At 43.0% G+C, this 18,375-nt stretch overlaps 1 protein-coding gene across 1 annotated transcript in view; it reads left to right on the top strand.

Annotated features, from left to right (window-relative positions):
• Positions 1 to 9,491: 9,491 nt before the first annotated feature.
• LOC124546026 (pacifastin-like protease inhibitor cvp4) overlaps positions 9,492 to 18,375 on the top strand; it is a 129,508-nt gene continuing 120,624 nt past the window's right edge. Inside the window, exon 1 of the mRNA XM_047125001.1 lies at positions 9,492 to 9,609. Coding sequence (XP_046980957.1) covers positions 9,492 to 9,609 — 118 coding nt within the window. The remainder of the gene's footprint in view (positions 9,610 to 18,375) is intronic.

Here is an 18,375-nt window from a genome sequence, read left to right as displayed (position 1 = left end):
AGATTCTTCTGTAGTACCGAAGGACTTGGCCAGAAGAATCTTTTTCACCTTAATTTCAAATTTACTGTTTTGGCTGCCTGGTTTTTAATATGAGCGTTGTCCAGAAACTAAAAGCCGATCAGTCGCGAAATAGACACCACAGCAAAATCCGATAAATCTTTGCACAAATGTGTTGGGTAGTGTCTCTAGTATGACAGTAGATCGCATCAAGAAGCACTTTTCAGTTGTCAGCGCACTGTGAGCGAGTAAAGGTACGGTGCCTAGAACAACGATGTCTCCCACCAAGTAGGAGAGCCCACTGAGAGACTTCGCCTTAATGAATGCAGCCCACCTAACACAACTGCCACGCACTTCCTTCTCCATGGCAATTCTCAGCCGCACTCTTCGGGGGCAGTGAAGACGCTCCTGCAGCCTTTCCGATGGGAAGTGTTCGATCACCCACAACACAGCCCTAATTAACTCCTCCTGAGTATCATCTCTGTTCACACGAAATACTGGATACGAAGACAACACTTGGGCGCAGGCTACAACAGCATAGAGAATTATCGGAAAGCACAGGCGGCTGCCTTATATGATGATGGTGTTGGGAATAGATTGGAACTTATTTTCTGCACAACCCTCGTACTACAAATGTCTTTCAGCCAGGAGTAACTCATATTATGGTGCTGTAGATCGTTACAAAGGAGTACTGGAGAGTATTGAATAAAATATTCAAAATCTAAGCAAGTATTAAGAACATAAGATGGTCACATCTGTCAACAAAATAAATGGAAAATGGGACATACTGCGACAGAAAAAGTATAGCACCGAAATGGAGGAGAAGCAAATAGCTTTTCGAACAAGTTACACAATAATAATATTTGTCTGCAATACGGTAAATGTTTCAAACAACACTTTCTACTTGTTAGTGATAAAGTGAGATATCCAAGTTCAGAAAGCAAAGTCCTGTGTTATTATTGGTGAGCAGATTTATTAATAACTGCTGTAATATGGTTGTGACGATCATTAAAACAGAGCATGTAACTTCCACTATAAAATATTTAAAATCAAATTTTTACTTGTTATGAGAAAATATTAGCATGTTAATTTGGGGTTGTTTTATGAATTTTGTACCATATTAACTTTTTTACATAACCATTTATTAACTCTGGAACCTCTACCCACTGACTTAAATGCTCTGGGGTGAAGTCTTTATACAAGTAAGAAATAAAGAAGTACTAATAAAACTTCTTGTGTGAGAGTCTTTTTTTGCACTGACAATATATAAGAGACAGTCAAAGCAAAACAAGACGGATGGGAAAAAGTAAGCGAACTGTATTACTTCAAAAATAGTCACTATAACTCTTCATACACTTATCTCACTATGACAAAAGACGGTCAATGCTTTCATGGAAAAATACTTGCGGTTGACTACTAAACCTTGATTGTACCCAGGCGTGAACCTCTTCGTCCGAAAGAAATCGACGCCCACGAATGCCTCTCCGCAGTGCTCCAAAAATGTGAAAATCACATGGGGAGAGATTGGGACAGGCACGCCTGATCTGGAAAATCATGACCTTTTCCTTTCACTACAAGGGCCCGCTGTTCGTTGACATTCTCTAATACATCGCTACAATTAAAGCACAGCGGTACGCAGCCACTTTGCAAAAAACTGAAGCTCACCATCAAGTCCATACGCCCAGAAATATTGATGGATGGCATCATTCTGTTGCAGGAAAATGCCCGCCCACATTGTGAAAAGGTTGTTTCGACTAGGCTGCAGAAGTGAGTTTCGTTGAGGAGACCTTGCATATCCTACGTACAGTCCCGATCTCCCCCCCCCCCCCCCCCCACGTGATTTCCATATTTTTGGAGCCCTAAAGAATTCGTGGCCGACTATTTGCTTCAGATGAAGAGGTCCACAGTCATGGTTCCGTAGGCAACCGCAAATATTTTTCCATGAAGACACTGACCATCTTGTCTCACAGAGGGAGAAGTGTATTAACAGTTACGGCGATTACTTTTGAAATAACGAACAATTTACTTACAATCTTGCACATCGCTATAAACAGCAACTGTGAGTAAGCTACAGTTAATAAATTGAATAGCCTATCTGTTGCCGGAGTTTATTTACGTAAACTTCATCTAAGTTACCCTATGTTGTGAATTAACTTTTTTATCTTCTTTTTAGGCCAATGTCAGTGAAGTGAAGTACTTTGTAAGCATTTTCTTCATCAACAGGGTCGGCCTCTAACCCATTGCAACGTCTCCAACCTCGCCACCCACTGTCCTGCTGAGCCGAAGGGTGACTGATACAACCAGTGGTTAGAGTGGTCTTCACGACACCAAACACCACACCACTGCCGTTTAAAGTGGCCAGCTACATCACGAAAACATTATACAAGCGCTACACTACTGTGAAGACATCGCTGCAATCACCTTCACTCGTCTTGCAGTCTACACTTCAGAATGAAGGGTGGTGAGTGAGAATTGTTTTTATAACCTGTGGACGGCCTTTTAGTTTCATTGAAAAGTTATTTGGCCTTGCTGGAGCACAGAGACGCTTATTCTAGGAGTAACTTTGGTACAGGGCTGTGGACTTCCGGACCTGTCCGAGTTCACAGACACTGTCACGATGCATATTAGGCATCCGTTAGGCGTGGGTTTTATAATCTTTCAGGGCGCAAATTTCCATGCACCAAGGCAATACCAGTCAGATGTTATACTTGCTGATGTTGAGGTCATTTGTCACGGGCTTGTAAAGAACGTAGGCGGGCTACGATGCGTCGTAAGAATTAGAATAATACCTTCGGTATTGTGCATCTACTAATTGGAATCTGGTGTTTGCTTCTTTTGTACCGTATATGGCCTTAGTCAAGCGGGGGCAGAGTACGCAATATGCTGATGTAAACACGCTCCACTGATACGAGTGACTCTCTCTTCACTATGACAGAACAGATCGTTATATCACGAGCTGCGCCTGAGCACAAAAATGGGGAATTAGATCATTACAGAAGCGAGGCAGAACCAATGCAGACTGACAAGGAACATGTATCTGGAAAACTCCAGGAAGTTAAAGTCACGCAGAGTATACCATCTCTTTCTGTCGATCGAGCGATGGCAAATTTACTAATACCTTTTTACTGGCAAGGCAACGAAAGACATAGCTGTATTTCTCAGTGATATTTTAGCTTCAGCCAAGCGGGATGATTGTGTGACGGAACGCGCCTTCGTGCTGCCGGTTTACGACTGATTCGTCACCTGTTGTGAAACCTTGTGGGATGCACAATTAGCTGAACGATTACGGCAGAGGTATCGCTAACAGAACGGCACTCGCTTCTTTAGAGACAATTGAAACACGTTAACTCAAAAGTACAGCGAGCCGGTTAAGTCAATCTCGGATAGGATCCGAAGACTTATGAGATGACGCGAACTGAAGAAGTGAATACAGCATTACATCGAACAGCTAAAAATAGGGCTCTCGATGTGTTTTTACGCTGAATTTGTGCTGAAATGTCGCGTACAGTTAAAATGTAGAATCCTTTGAATTTGGTTCAAATTGTTCAAATGGCTCTAAGCACTATGGGGCTTAACATCTGTGGTCATCAGTTTGCTATACTTAGAACTACTTAAACCTAACTAACCTAAGGACATCACACACATCCATGCCCGAGGCAGGATACGAACCTGTGACCATAGCAGCAGCGCGGTTCCGGACTGAAGCGCCTAGAACCGCTCGGCCATTTGAATTTGGCAGCGACTATTAGGGTAGCCACGTATTTAGAGGAAACAAATATATTGACTAAGGATCGTAGTTCATTGTTCCTACTTGAGTTCACATATAGTCTTTTTGTCATTTGGACATAGCACAGCAGTGGACGCTGGAAAATGTAATTCCAATTGAAGAAACCGGAGCGTTTCCGACATATTCCTGTGTTTGAGTTCATTAGAGGGATTATAGCAGCGGGGGCAGCCAGAAACATTTGTCCCGTGTGTTGGAATAATGGCATTGGACAGAGCACGGCAAGAAAATAGTTTTTCTCGTTTTAAACAGGATCGTTTTGACATTAGTGACTCCCCACGTTAAAGAAGATCTTCGGCGTATGATGAGGATCTTTTAAATGCGTTAATAAACAATTGTCAACGTCAGTATACTCGAGAACTAGCAAATGTGAAGGACTGTGTTCATCCCACCATCGTGCAACATTTGCATACGATGCGGAGAGTCAAAAATTGAGTGTATGGACATCACATGCTCTAAGCCAAAATTACAAAAATCAGAAGGTATCGATACGTGCATCTCTGCTTGCGCGTCATCAATTGCCTAGAGAATAACACCGACTATTCTTATCCTATTTCGTTACTGGTGAAAAGAATTTGTGTCTTTATGTTAACATAAAGAAGGAAGTGACTGAGCCCAAACAATGTAGTAAGCCTCCGAACAAAGACCTGCGCGCACATCCACAAAAGATGCATCTTATGCAATAGTAACGGTGTAGTGTGCTAGGAATTGCTTCCCTTAGGCGTAACCATTACTGCTGACGTTTGTTGTCAACAACTGGAACGTCTTGCAAACGACAGCCCAACAACAACGATCAGGGAGATTGATGCTACTCCATAATAACGCCGCCCGCATTCTTATACACTGAGAAAAAAACGTTATACAGATTTTGGGTTGGGAGGTCATTCCGCACCCTCCTTATTTACTTTATCCTGCACTCACAGATTTTTACCTTTTCAGCTCTCTGTCGAGTTCTTCGCCTCAAAACGACGTGTTTTCTACTGTCGTGGAATCTAAAAGTTTGCTACGGTCCCAGGTTCCAATCCTGCTTCGGGCATGAATGTGTGTGATGTCCTTAGGTTAGTTAGGTTTAGTTAGCTCTAAGTTCTAGGCGACTGATGACCTCAAGAAGTTAAGTCGCATAGTGCTCACAGACATTTGAACCAATCTAAAAGTTTCTCCAGTGTTGGCAGACTGTTGCAAACTGTGAAGGAGAATATATTATTGATGACAAAAGTCTCTGTTATGTGTACCTCTTGTGTTTATCTAACTCATGGAAAAACGCTTGGGCTTGGTCTTGAAGGATTCTCCCAGCAGGTTAACCAAGTGGGCACTTAAATTAAGTGAGTTCGATTATACAGACTTGGAGGAAAGCGTTCAAACGCTTCAAATACTTTGGTCAGCGAATTTGTGGTACTAGAAACAATTTGGAAAAGTGTGGGTGAATGGAAGAGGGAACAGGCAGCTGACTCAGACTGCCAGGAATTTAGGACGCAGCCACAGTCCACAGACCTACGAAATGCGAACCGCGCATAATGGTTTCGTTGTCACTAAGGAATAAAGTGCTACAACAGGCGCATGGTCATGTTTCGCCAGGTCAGGCCGAAGAGTCACTGATAGGAAAGTAGCTGAAAAGTGTTGGTGGTATACAAGGAAACATGATGTAGATCAATACATGTATATGCAGAACTGCATACCTTGTGCACAGTTCCGGGAGTATTAATAAATTTTCTTATGTATTGCTGGACACAGGTGGCATAGAAAGATTCCTCTTAAATGTTTATCAGAGGCGTCCAAATCTTTTCAAGTAGTTGGCGTTGTGGCGTCGATATTTCAGGTTAGTTCAACAGAACTGCAGCTGGTAATAAACAAACAATAACAATCATTGACCATTTTTCAAGGTTATATCTAAAGACAGCAATTCCCGACCATCGAACCGCTGCGATTGCGACAGCGTTAGTGAACACTTTGATTCTTAAATTTCGTGTGCTGGAAACGTTAATAACTGATCACTATACTAACTTCTTATCCGATTTGATGAAATACTTATGTCATATACTTCGTGTTCGTAATTTACGGAGAAGCCCGTTTCATCTGCAAGCAAAGGGACAGACAGAACACATTCACTGACGAGTATCGAAGATTGTGAGTTACCGCGTCAACGGCCAACATGCAGACTGGGACACACACGTTAGTAACGTTGTCAGTGCGTACAGTTCTAAAGTCCGTACAAGAAGAATTGTATATGAAGTTGTTCTAGGATGACACCAACCCTAAATTTGGGGCGAATTTCTTGAAAGAGAATTGTTGGACTGCAACACTGTTTCCGGGAGTATTAATAAATTTTGCCGGCCGCTGGTGGCAGAGCGGTTCTGGCGCTACAGTCTGGAACAGCGCGACTGCTACGGTCGCAGGTTCGAATCCTGCCTCGGGGATGGATGTGTGTGTTGTCCTTAGGTTAGTTAGGTTTAAGTAGTTCTAAGTTCTAGGGGACTTATGACCTCAGCAGTTGAGTCCCATAGTGCTCAGAGCCATTTGAACCATTTTTATTAATAAATTTTCTTATGTATTGCTGGACACAGGTGGTGAAAGAACTAACTTAGACCGTGTGTCACAACCGTAATCTACAGCACGCAAAGAATGTCAGTACAGAAAAAGCTGTGCAACGCCCGTACCTCATTGCTACACAGCAACCAGAGCTGTGGCAAGAAGCGCATACGGTTCAGAATGACGGCACACAGGACGTCGTTCTGAAAACTTTACAATAAGGAGTAATAACCTGGAATATCCGAGCTCTGCTGCTCCAGGACGTGCAAGTACTGATAACATCATCCACGGTGCGGGCAGGATCGCTAACACGTTCGTTTAAATGAGAGAAAATGTAACTGATTTGCTGTTTACCTTGTTACTTGAAGACAGTTTACTTACTTTCTTCCCATTTGTTTCGTTTTCATCTGGCTGTCCCTCATATACAAGGTGTTTCAAATGTTTCGGATCAAATTCAAATAGGCGACAGCAGGTTCACAACCGACTATATTGAGATAGGGAACCAATGGTCGGAAATGCAGATTTACTGTGTTGTGAAGAAACACAGCTGACACTCAATAACAAGAAAATGCCTCATAGTAATTTTCCAGAGTGACGGCCGTCAGTCTCAGCGTGTGCATGGCAACGGAGCAAGAAGTTCTGCCACATTCTCTCAACGATCCCTCGTGTCTGATGTACGACGAGACAGGCAGCTTGGACCTCGGCAGACAGGTGCTCATCCGTTTCCATGGCGGTTTCATACATCAATGTCTTGACAGAATCCCAGAGGCAAAATTCCAGAGGTGTGAGAGCCGGCAATCGCACTGCCCATGGAATAGGACCTCCCCTCCCACAAGCGGATTAGGGTACACCGGTTCAGGTAGTCGTGAAAGTTAACATAGAAGGGGGCTGGTGCACCATCGTGCTGAAACCACATCGTTTCACAAACAAGTCTCCAAGAACTGTCACAGCACGTCTCGCTGGAACACCAGGTAACGTGGACCAGTCAAACATGGAGGTAGCAAGTAAGGTCCTGTTAGGCTGCCCGGCTAGCCGTGCGGTGCAAAGCACCGCTTCCCGAGCGGAAAGGAGTGCCGGTCCCCGGCACGAATCCGCTCGGCGAATTAGTGTCGAGGTCCGCTGTGCCGGCCAGCCTGTGGATGGTTTCTACAGGGTTATTACAAATGATTGAAGCGATTTCACAGCTCTACAATAACTTTATTATTTGAGATATTTTCACAATGCTTTGCACACACATACAAAAACTCAAAAAGTTTTTTTAGGCATTCACAAATGTTCGATATGTGCCCCTTCAGTGATTCGGCAGGCATCAAGCCGATAATCAAGTTCCTCCCACACTCGGCGCAGCATGTCCCCATCAATGAGTTCGAAAGCATCGTTGATGCGAGCTCGCAGTTCTGGCACGTTTCTTGGTAGAGGAGGTTTAAACACTCAATCTTTCACATAACCCCACAGAAAGAAATCGCATGGGTCTTAAGTCGGGAGAGCGTGGAGGCCATGACATGAATTGCTGATCATGATCTCCACCACGACCGATCCATCGGTTTTCCAATCTCCTGTTTAAGAAATGCCGAGCATCATGATGGAAGTGCGGTGGAGCACCATCCTGTTGAAAGATGAAGTCGGCGCTGTCGGTCTCCAGTTGTGGTATGAGCCAATTTTCCAGCATGTCCAGATACACGTGTGCTGTAACGTTTTTTTCGCAGAAGGAAAAGGGGCCTTAAACTTTAAACCGTGAGATTGCACAAAACCCGTTAACTTTTGGTGAATTGCGAATTTGCTGCACGAATGCGTGAGGATTCTCTACCGCCCAGATTCGCACATTGTGTCTGTTCACTTCACCATTAAGAAAAATGTTGTTTCATCACTGAAAACAAGTTTCGCACTGAACGCACCCTCTTCCATGAGCTGTTGCAACCGCGCCGAAAATTCAAAGCGTTTGACTTTGTCATCGGGTGTCAGGGCTTGTAGCAATTGTAAACGGTAAGGCTTCTGCTTTATCCTTTTCCGTAAGATTTTCCAAACCGTCGGCTGTGGTACGTTTAGCTTCCTGCTTGCTTTATTCGTCGACTTCCGCGGGCTACGCGTGAAACTTGCCCGCACGCGTTCAACCGTTTCTTCGCTCACTGCAGGCCGACCCGTTGATTTCCCCTTACAGAGGCATCCAGAAGCTTTAAACCGCGCATACCATCGCCGAATGGAGTTAGCAGTTGGTGGATCTTCGTTGAACTTCGTCCTGAAGTGTCGTTGCACTGTTATGACTGACTGATGTGAGTGCATTTCAAGCACGACATACGCTTTCTCGGCTCCTGTCGCCATTTTGTCTCACTGCGCTCTCGAGCGCTCTGGCAGCAGAAACCTGAAGTGCGGCTTCAGCCAAACAAAACTTTATGAGTTTTTCTACGTATCTGTAGTGTGTCGTGACCATATGTCAATGAATGGAGCTACAGTGAATTTATGAAATCGCTTCAATCATTTGTAATAGCCCTGTAAGGCTGTTTTCCACCTGCCTCGGCGAATGCGGGCATTCCCCTTATTCCACCTCAGTTACACTATGACGGCGAATGCTGCGGAAACACTGTCTCCACGTACGCGTACGCCATAATTACTCTACCGCGCAAACATTGGGGTTACACTCGACTGGAATAAGACGTTGCTGGGGGAGGGGGGGTTTGTCCACTGGGGGCCGAACCTCACAATAACCCTGGGTTCAGTGTGGGGCGGCGGTGGGGTGAGTGGACTCCTGTAGCCTGTTGTGGGGTTGTGTACCACTGAGGGCTACGGTGGGGACGAAGCCTCTCTGTCGTTTCTAGGTCTCCAGTTCAATACATACATAGATACATAGAAGGTCCTATTAGGTGATGGACAACGCCCACCCCTACTTTCGCCTAATATTATTATATGGTATAACCTTTCGCACAGACTGAAACTCGTGCCAAAACGTGGAATTAAGAAGCTATTACCGGAGGGGAAAGAAGTAGAGAGGCGTGTAGTTTCACCTGTAGACCCTTGGGTTAGCAATCTGAAGCTACTCACATAGCCCCCGAGTAAAACAAGTTATGTTGGCGCTCGGACGACACGAGCGCCCACGGCTGTGGAAAGATAAGAGTGGAGGTTTTATGTGACTCACGGCCTGGGTATAAAGGCAAACGACAGCAGGCGGCTGCAGACAGCATCGGGAGACATGGAAACGGTATACCTCCTAATCGGTATTGCCGCCCTGTTAGCCCCACAGGTAGTATGGACAGCTGATTATGACGATGATTACGATGATGACTATGGCGCTAAATTTGATGGTAATGGTAAGTACAAATTATGTATTTCCTATTGCTGTTAATATCATTGTAATTAGTTATAAGGCCATGTTCAGTATGTGTGACTGTATGTTTCGTCTTTCCCTAATTTCCATTTTGTTCGTTCTACGCTAGGTACTGATCTCTTTTTAACCGGCTAATTGCATGGTTTTGTTCTGTTTCTTATTTATCCCGACCTGTATTAGGTGTGAAAAAGGACAGAATCATTTTACAGCGCAAAAATTAGTTACATTTAGTTATATAAACAATATAAATACAATGCATTGCTTTTCAGGTAAAATATTTTACAAATTTTTTGTGCTATTAATTTAACAGAGAAATATAATTTCTTCCTCCAGATGCAACGACAAACTGTATGTTATATGTGTTGAAATTGCACCAAGTGTACCCAAGTTACGTAATACATGTCACCCCCTGATATCAAAATCCACACCTCTATTGATTGAATGCCTTCAGGACTGTTACTTCTCACGTCAGCAACAGCGAAAACTATAGATTCTGTACTAATTTAGTTCGTTTGAGATTATTTCACATTGTACCACTTCACAACTGCATCCCCATACGTAAGTGCACCTGTGGTGTTTTACACAAATAGTTTATATATTTTTTAAAAGTTACTCATATTCTTACCAATTCTGAAGAAATTGTTCCCAAGATTCCAGAATTACACTTACGTGTCAATATTTTGCTATGCACAATGCTCGCAAATAGGGGAGACTAGGAGTGCCTTAGCTCCACTTAGGAGTTTCCTGATAATAAGGGCCAAATCTGATTGATATTGCACTAGGTGTTCCAGAACTGTACTGGAACACACACACGTGCCACACATGCATAAAGCTCCCTGACACACACACACACACACAGAGAGAGAGAGAGAGAGAGAGAGAGAGAGATTGAAAATTATGTACAGGGATTTCATTAAGCCATTTCCTAGTTCAAAAATGTAATAACCATGCAAATGACCAGCCCAGATAGCAGGGCGCCTTTGCACGGCTGTTCCATTGTTCAGGGAGGCGCGCATGTCCAGGGTATAATCAACTGCCAGAATAACGGCAAGGGCCGGTGTGCCACTCCGTATGGATGTGGTTTTTGCGCAATTTCCCACATCACACTTAGTGAACATCCGGTTCGTACCCACATCCTACATCCATTACACGATTTGTGAACATTCAGAACATGTTCGCACACTTTTACGTGGGATAACACTCGACACAGACACAGACACAAAAATTAACATGCTGAGCTCGTGAGGATGCAGGATAAAGACCAGGAAAAAGGTAAAGAGAAAGTAGAAGGTTGCACATGCGACAGATAAGACAAGTAACTAAAATGTATTATAAAATGTGATGTGTGTTAAATTTTTTGACCCAGTTAATACACTTTTATTTGGTCACCATTAATTGCTCAAAGCACGTCAAGAAGGTACTCGAGTCCTTGCGATGGTCACTGCATCGGACCCAATTGTTAAAATGACGGCTGCAATCCTGTGAATGACTTCTCGTATTTTGCTTCTGTACGCTGTTCCCTTAACAAAACCTCACAGAAAGAAGTTGTGCCAAGAATGTTTCCTGAACAAGGTGCTTATGAGATTGGACCACCCCTTCCAAAAACACCACCGTGGAAATGTTTCACTTAGGAGCTCATGAACATGCAAGCCACAATATTATGATGCACCATTTTGGGATAATGCAGTAGTTGTGCAATATATTACATCAAAAGGTGCAAATATACATTTTCAGGTATTGATGTTTCACTGCAGAAATACTGAGCAATAATGTGAGTAGAGGTCAATGCTGATTCTGGGACAAATATGACCGTCAATGCAGCCACTGACCTAGAATGCATGATGTTATGAATGACGTTGGATGTTGGACGATTAGCTTTACCTTGAATTCATGAATCATCATTGACACTGAACCATCAGATTGACCTTGAATGCATGATGACATGAATGACGTTGAATTGTCAGTGTCAAACTGAATGTATGATGTCATCAAGCTCCTCCCATCTCCTCCCTCTCACCATTCCTTCCCCTTCCCTCACATTCCCCTCCCCATCTTCCCCAATCACAGTCCAGCACTTCACGAGCCATTAAAACAGTCTATCACAGCCCAAGATTTTACCTGTCATTAAAATGAAAAAGCCAGTCAAAATGTACCTTATGGTCATCATCTTGCTCTTTGTATCCCACTTGGTGCCAGAACCCAATGGTAGTTGAATCTTCTATGACACTGCAAAACACACATGGCTCCTTATGAAGCCACAACTCTTTCTTATAAAGAGGCCTAACAGAAAGTTTCTAAGCCAAAATACATATACATATTTTGCTCTACCAATCAAACAAGTATTTTCCACGGTTTAAACGAAACATCCATTCAGTATGTACCCCAGCAGTGCCTCTAGCAACAGTCTCTCACATCTTTGTTAGCAGAATGCACACACTGCTTTGCCTAGACTCAATTTGTATGATACTGTCCTAACTTTGCAGCAACCTGGCACTGGTTCATCAGCAAAACTCACACTGACACACACACACACACACACACACACACACACACACATATATATATATATATATATATATATATATATATATATATATATATATATATACAAATTTTGATCTCCCAATTACAGCTTAGCACTTTAACACCCATTACTATGAAATGGTCAATCAAAATCCATTAGTTAAACTGAAACAACCAATCAGTCTACACCCTGACGTTGACCATGTTCTCTATACTCTGCTCGGCAATGAATGAAGTTCATTCCTTGTAGCTTACTTGGTTTAAGACACCCAGTCCGAATATTTCCACATGTAATTTGTATGTATTATTTGTCAAGTTACACGTGACTCACTTATTGTCACAACTGATCTATCTTACAGTATTTCGATCCTTATACCTAATTGGTGCAAGGCATAATGGACTCTCAAAATAAATATTTGCAAGTCTAAATTACTTGTATTACTGTTCTATAAATGCACAAATACATGTTGGCTGAAACAACATACTAATCAGGTAACTAGTGTACTAAACAGGCAAGGCAGTGATAGTTGACCGTTGAAACAATGAAATAGGCTTTCAGAACTCAAATAGTTTTCTAGCACCTAAAGCTGACATTGTGTGCCATAACCTGACAGTAGGTGTCACATACTGGATGCGTTCAGAACTCAAAAAGTATTATACTGGATGCGTTCAGAACTCAAAAAGTATTCTAACATCAGTAGCTGACAGTACATGTGCCCTAGCCTGACAGTGGACGTCATCTGTTGGAGGCATTCAAAACTTCAATAGTATTCTAAAGCCAGAAGCTGACAGTTTTTACCCATAATCTCACAGTGAGTGTGAGCAGTGGAATGCAGAGGCCTGGAGTGGAAGACCTTTACAGAGCAAGGTTGAGATGAGCAGTGTGTTGTTTCCTGGACAATGACTGGTGATTGCTCATAGAAACATCATTATGCTACATTACGCCCATAGTGGCACTCTGTGGTGGCAACGCACCTGTAGGCTGCTGTGAAGCTAGCAGCTTGGCAGGAAGTTGCCATGCAGAGTATATGACAAGCATGTGTGCAGTCTGGGTACAGCTTTTCAGCTTAGGACAGGGATTGGTTCCAGCAGAGGAAGACGGCCCTCGGCAGTACTGTCCACCCTTAAAAGCAGAGGGGTACAGTGACAGTAGGCCCGCATAGGTGTATGTGGCTGAGCAGCTGCACTGCCCTAATCTCAAATGGCTGCCCTCCAAGGCAGAAGGCTGCCTACAGCTGAAATAAATCCAAAGCTGGATCACTGGCTGGGACATGCTAAATCTACTGCAGTAGGCCCCCAGTTATGGAAGGCCAAGTCTTGTTGTCGCTTCCTGTAGAAACGTGTTGCATCATAGACTGGCTTAGACCTCTCCTCATAGATGATGGCTGCCAGACTGCAATACCTTTGACTAAACGTCACTGATATTTATATGCGCTCAGTGTGTGTTTGTTTTGCTGAAGTACCGCTTTCAACTATGTAAGCCAACTCTGAGACTTAGATGTCTAGCAACCAGCCATCTGTGGTGCAGCTGTTCTACCTTCCTGCTCTTTCATCGTTGTTGTGGTGATGGCTCCTCGCCTGGCCCACGGTGTAGAAATCGGCTCTTGGCATTGGTGTATCTGACATAATGGTGTTTGGTCATCTCTAAGCTCATTCATTCCCATGGCCTTCCACAACTAACACTATTGGAAAATAGTTGTCATGCTATTTATCTCCCTCCCCAGTAGATCTGGATCTCAACCCAGGGCAGTTCTAAATAACTCAACATACATCTATAATTGATAACTGTATACAGCACATTTTCCTTAAGAATAGTCACTTTAAAGCTCAAGATTCACCTATGATATTATCTCACGTATGATATTATCTCACCTATGATATTATCTCACCAGCTTTTCATTTTTACACAATATGGTTAAATTCCATAAATGACCATTTACAAACTAACAAAGTGACATTGCCAAATTCTTTGCTGCCATTTACTGTCGCTTAACAACAGCTTTTGCAATAAACTGATTCATGCAAGGAACTCCTTACAACTGTTGGGACAGCCTGTACCCCTAACTTGTTTAACTGAGTCTTCATGTAACAAATTATTATAATATTAGGTACTCTTTCCCTCTAAAAAACTTTCTTCCCTTTTTTTTCACGCCAGTCATTCTTAGTTACATCCTATGCTCAACAGCTAGTCCAGTCTGCTTGTAGGTGGTATCCCAGCAGATCAAAGAGGTGGTCAGCTCTGCATCTGAGATAGATGAAGGCTGCACAGAACAGAGTCAGAGTTATCATGGTGCTCGCTGTTGTGGCGCTCACAGTCATGACTGTAAGATTTTGGTTATTTCGGTATTACTGCACATTATGAAACATAATTTATGTTCTACAGAAATAGCTTCCTTCTAGGTTGCTCGACATGTCTCAGGGAGAGGGTGATGTCAGGTTTGAGGGTATTATTGAGATAGACCAGGTTTTATTTGGAGCATCCCTAGCAGCTTATCTGGCCAGTAAACAGTGGCTGAGTCACGTTCATCCTGGTGATCCAGGTAACAGTGATTATGAGATGGAATGTCAGGCCCATTATATCACAATTTGTACCACTCACCAGTACCCACTGCTGTGTCCACAGCAGTTCACTGCCCCTTTTATGGCATCAGGCGTGGAGTAGATCCAGTGAGCCCCATTCACTGAAAATAGGGTTATGACTCCATCACCCCTGACTTTACATGACGCCTAGAAATAATTGAATCTTGCATGTTACAAACCAGTCTATATTCCTTGGGTCAGACATACTGCAACCTGTTCCCTTTGACAGAGATGGAGTTCTTCCACCGCCATTACTGTGTGTCTCCCCCACCCTCAGAAATTAGCAATACCTCCCTTGCCCTTACCTGCACATATTTCACTTGGACTCTCCACTTTACTGCATAAGGGTGGACGGCGAAACATTTATGCTATGCACAGTCATCTACAACCGGATACTGAACCAGCCATACTTAGTCGGTCCTAACTTCCACCTCTGGTTTGCAGCAACCTGGCAAAAGGAAGCTGTAATTACTCTCCCTGTACATTTCGAAAGACCCAATGTCTCACAGTGCACTACTTCAGGCGAAGAGAGAAAATATGCTGAGGGTGATTACACCCCTGGCTTAAGGAAATAAGCAACTTTAATTTCAGCAAGAAAAGTTATCCCCATACTCCCTATACCAATGAAATCAAACCATCATGCAGGTACCAGTTGTCCTGCCCAGCTGCACAACAACAACACTTTAAGTAATGTTACAACAAAAATATTTTTACATGCTGTCTACATTCAAACACAATAAAAGGATACTCGAAAATTCCCTTCCTCACTTCCATGATCTTAACTCATATGGTATCTTGCTCACAGACGATGGAAGATTCTTGTATTCTCCACTCTCTCTCTTCTTAGCAGTCAGTACCAGTACTTGCAGCAAATAATCTTGATTGCCTTGAAATAACTATGGGCTTCCAACGTGAACTACAGTTCTTCAGCAATTTTATTTTGACATTTACTGGTAACATCATCGTGGTCACCTGGTATGGCCCCTGCTACTGTGTAGTAAACCCTACTCTGTACTGTGGCAACTTCCCTGTAAATTGTCCTACCTTTTCGTGACACTGCAGGGCTCTGATGTTCAGTCTATACATCCATTTTCATACTTCTTTTAACGTACTTGAACAATTCTGTACTTGGTCTTCATTCCTTCAAATTTTTGAATTGACTACATCAAATGGTGAAGGTATGTTCCTCCATTGCCCTAACTCATACAGCGAAAGCCCAGTGCTTTAGGAATTAGATGCTGCCATTACATATGGTAAGAAAATTTTCCAATCATTATTGTGACGATGTAGGATCTTAACATCTTACCAACAGTACAACGTACATTTTCTGTTCTACTATTAGCTTCTGGATGCAAGTAATAAGTGACATGATTGTTTCATAAAATCTGAAATGAAGTTAGTATCTTGGTTCATGACTATCGTCTCAGGGACACCAAACTTTGGCAATCAGTTGTTCACTATGTCCTGCCTCACCTTAATCATTTGTTAATTTGATCTGGCAGTCATTACAATTTACTGTAAGAAATGACAATTTCCAAATGGCGTGTGGCTAGAAGGTCCTAAAATAGCCATTCCAGTCACCTCAAAAGGTTTGTTTCCCCTGGTAACCACTTGATGATGGCTCAGATCTGCCCATTGTGCACACACTACACAATTCCTTACCCAATGGTCTACATCCCTCTTCCTTTTCCTCCACTAGTAACATTCTGCCTCCCTTTGACCCATTGCCCTACAGCTTCTATGCCCAGATAGAGCTTGACTATCCACCTCTTTCAGCATCTCTTCTTTCAGCTCAGCAGGCGCTATTAAGTACCGACTCTGTCTATATGAGTTACAAAACAAACTATCATGTGCAGTGAACCATAGCTGTGTTGTAAATAGCTTGCAGTCCACAATGGCAGCTTGTGCTTTCTGCCACTACACTGTGACCTAATGCTTACACTAGTGTAATCGCCCTATGCTTCCTGCCCCATTTGTGAATCATTTAAAAGTCAAACTCACTTAGTTTCAATGCTCACCTCATGAGTCTGCTTGAAGTATCCTTCAACCCCAAAAACCACTTTAGCAGTGCATGATTGGTTATTACCTTGAATTTTTTGCAGTACAAGTAGCATCTAAAATATGTATCCTCTTAAAACAATATCAACATCTCCTTCCGTATCATGGAGTAATTCTTCTTGGCCTCCTTTAACTGCCATGAGGCATAAGCCACAGGATGTCCCTTGCCATGCATTGCTTAACGAAAAAGCACACCCCAATACCTGGCTGCCAGTGTCACATCACAGTACAAATTCCTTTTCATCAACAAAGGACTTCAAATCAAAGCCTCTTTCAGCTTCTCAAATGCATCTCCACGCTCTGCTGCCAAACAGTCTACCCGACGGGAGGCCCTGACCATACGACGTTTACATTTTACTGAAATTTTATTCCTTTCTTCAGTAACTGTAAGAGCCGGTGCAATATTCACACAAGCCCTTCACAAATTTTGTACAGTAAATGGCAACCCCAAAAATAATTGCAATTCCTTATCCACCTGATGAGTCAGAAAATCTTTCACTGCCTCTATTAATCTTAACTCCTTCTTGACTAACCTCATATCCTAAATAGCTCACTCCTTCCAGGATAAAAGGACTTTTCTCTGTAATGCTGTGTATGTACTTCCATATCCCTTGGAAACACAATTATATAATCGAGGTACACCATATGTCATCAATATCTATACCCCTCATTACTCCATCCACTAACTACTGAAACGTTGCTGGTGAGTTTTGCAAGTCAAGCAGCATTTGCCAGTACTGTTACTGATCCCAGAGGACCGAAAACTCAATCTTCGGCCAGACTTCTGAAATAACCCGCAATTGATGATACCCACTCCTTAAATACATCATAGAGAGGTACTAGCACTGCCCCGAGTTATCAAGTGTTTATGTAATGTTGGGTATTGGGTATACATCTGTTGTTGTTTCACTACGTGACCACTGACAGTCACTACAACATCTATACCTTCTTGTTCCGTCCGCTGCGTTTTTCGGTGTGATGACGGCAGCTGCTTCCCAAGGGATAGTTCTCTCTTCTATTATGCCGTCATTCAGTTGCTGGTCAACGAATTTTCCAGTAACAGACTGTCAATGCTGAGGTATACGATTCAGTTTCAGGAATACAGGTGCTTCGTTCGCCGTCAGAATTCAATGCTGTGTCATTGGCGTCATGGGCCCTGAGGATTAAACAGATCCTCAGAGTCTATTAATAACTCCTCCATCACTACCCTCTCCATTCCGATCAAATGCTCTGACTTCACACATAATTCAGCTGCAGTTGCGGTTTTTGTATGATTATGGCCTACACTTGATGTGTCCAGACAATCTTCATCTAGAACGTCTAAATTTGCAACCAACATTCGTTTGGTTAATTTCACCATGTTAGTGGCAAGATTATCTAAGCTGTCTCACCCAAAGCAACTTCCCAGTATTCTGCAGCACCATACAATGCGACTAAAGCCTGACTGATTTCATCCGCTGTCTAACTAGTTTGTCCCTCATGAAATACGAACGTCGCGACAGGATTTCGCTGGCGACAGATTCCACCAGCTGGAACACTGTTCTCCAGAGTTCAGCTTTAAATCGCCGAAGGTCTGTTTTGGCATGAT

The sequence above is a fragment of the Schistocerca americana genome, chromosome 8 (assembly GCF_021461395.2).
Source record: "Schistocerca americana isolate TAMUIC-IGC-003095 chromosome 8, iqSchAmer2.1, whole genome shotgun sequence".
Lineage (NCBI taxonomy): Eukaryota > Metazoa > Arthropoda > Insecta > Orthoptera > Acrididae > Schistocerca > Schistocerca americana.
This window is presented reverse-complemented; position numbering and strand designations above follow the sequence as displayed.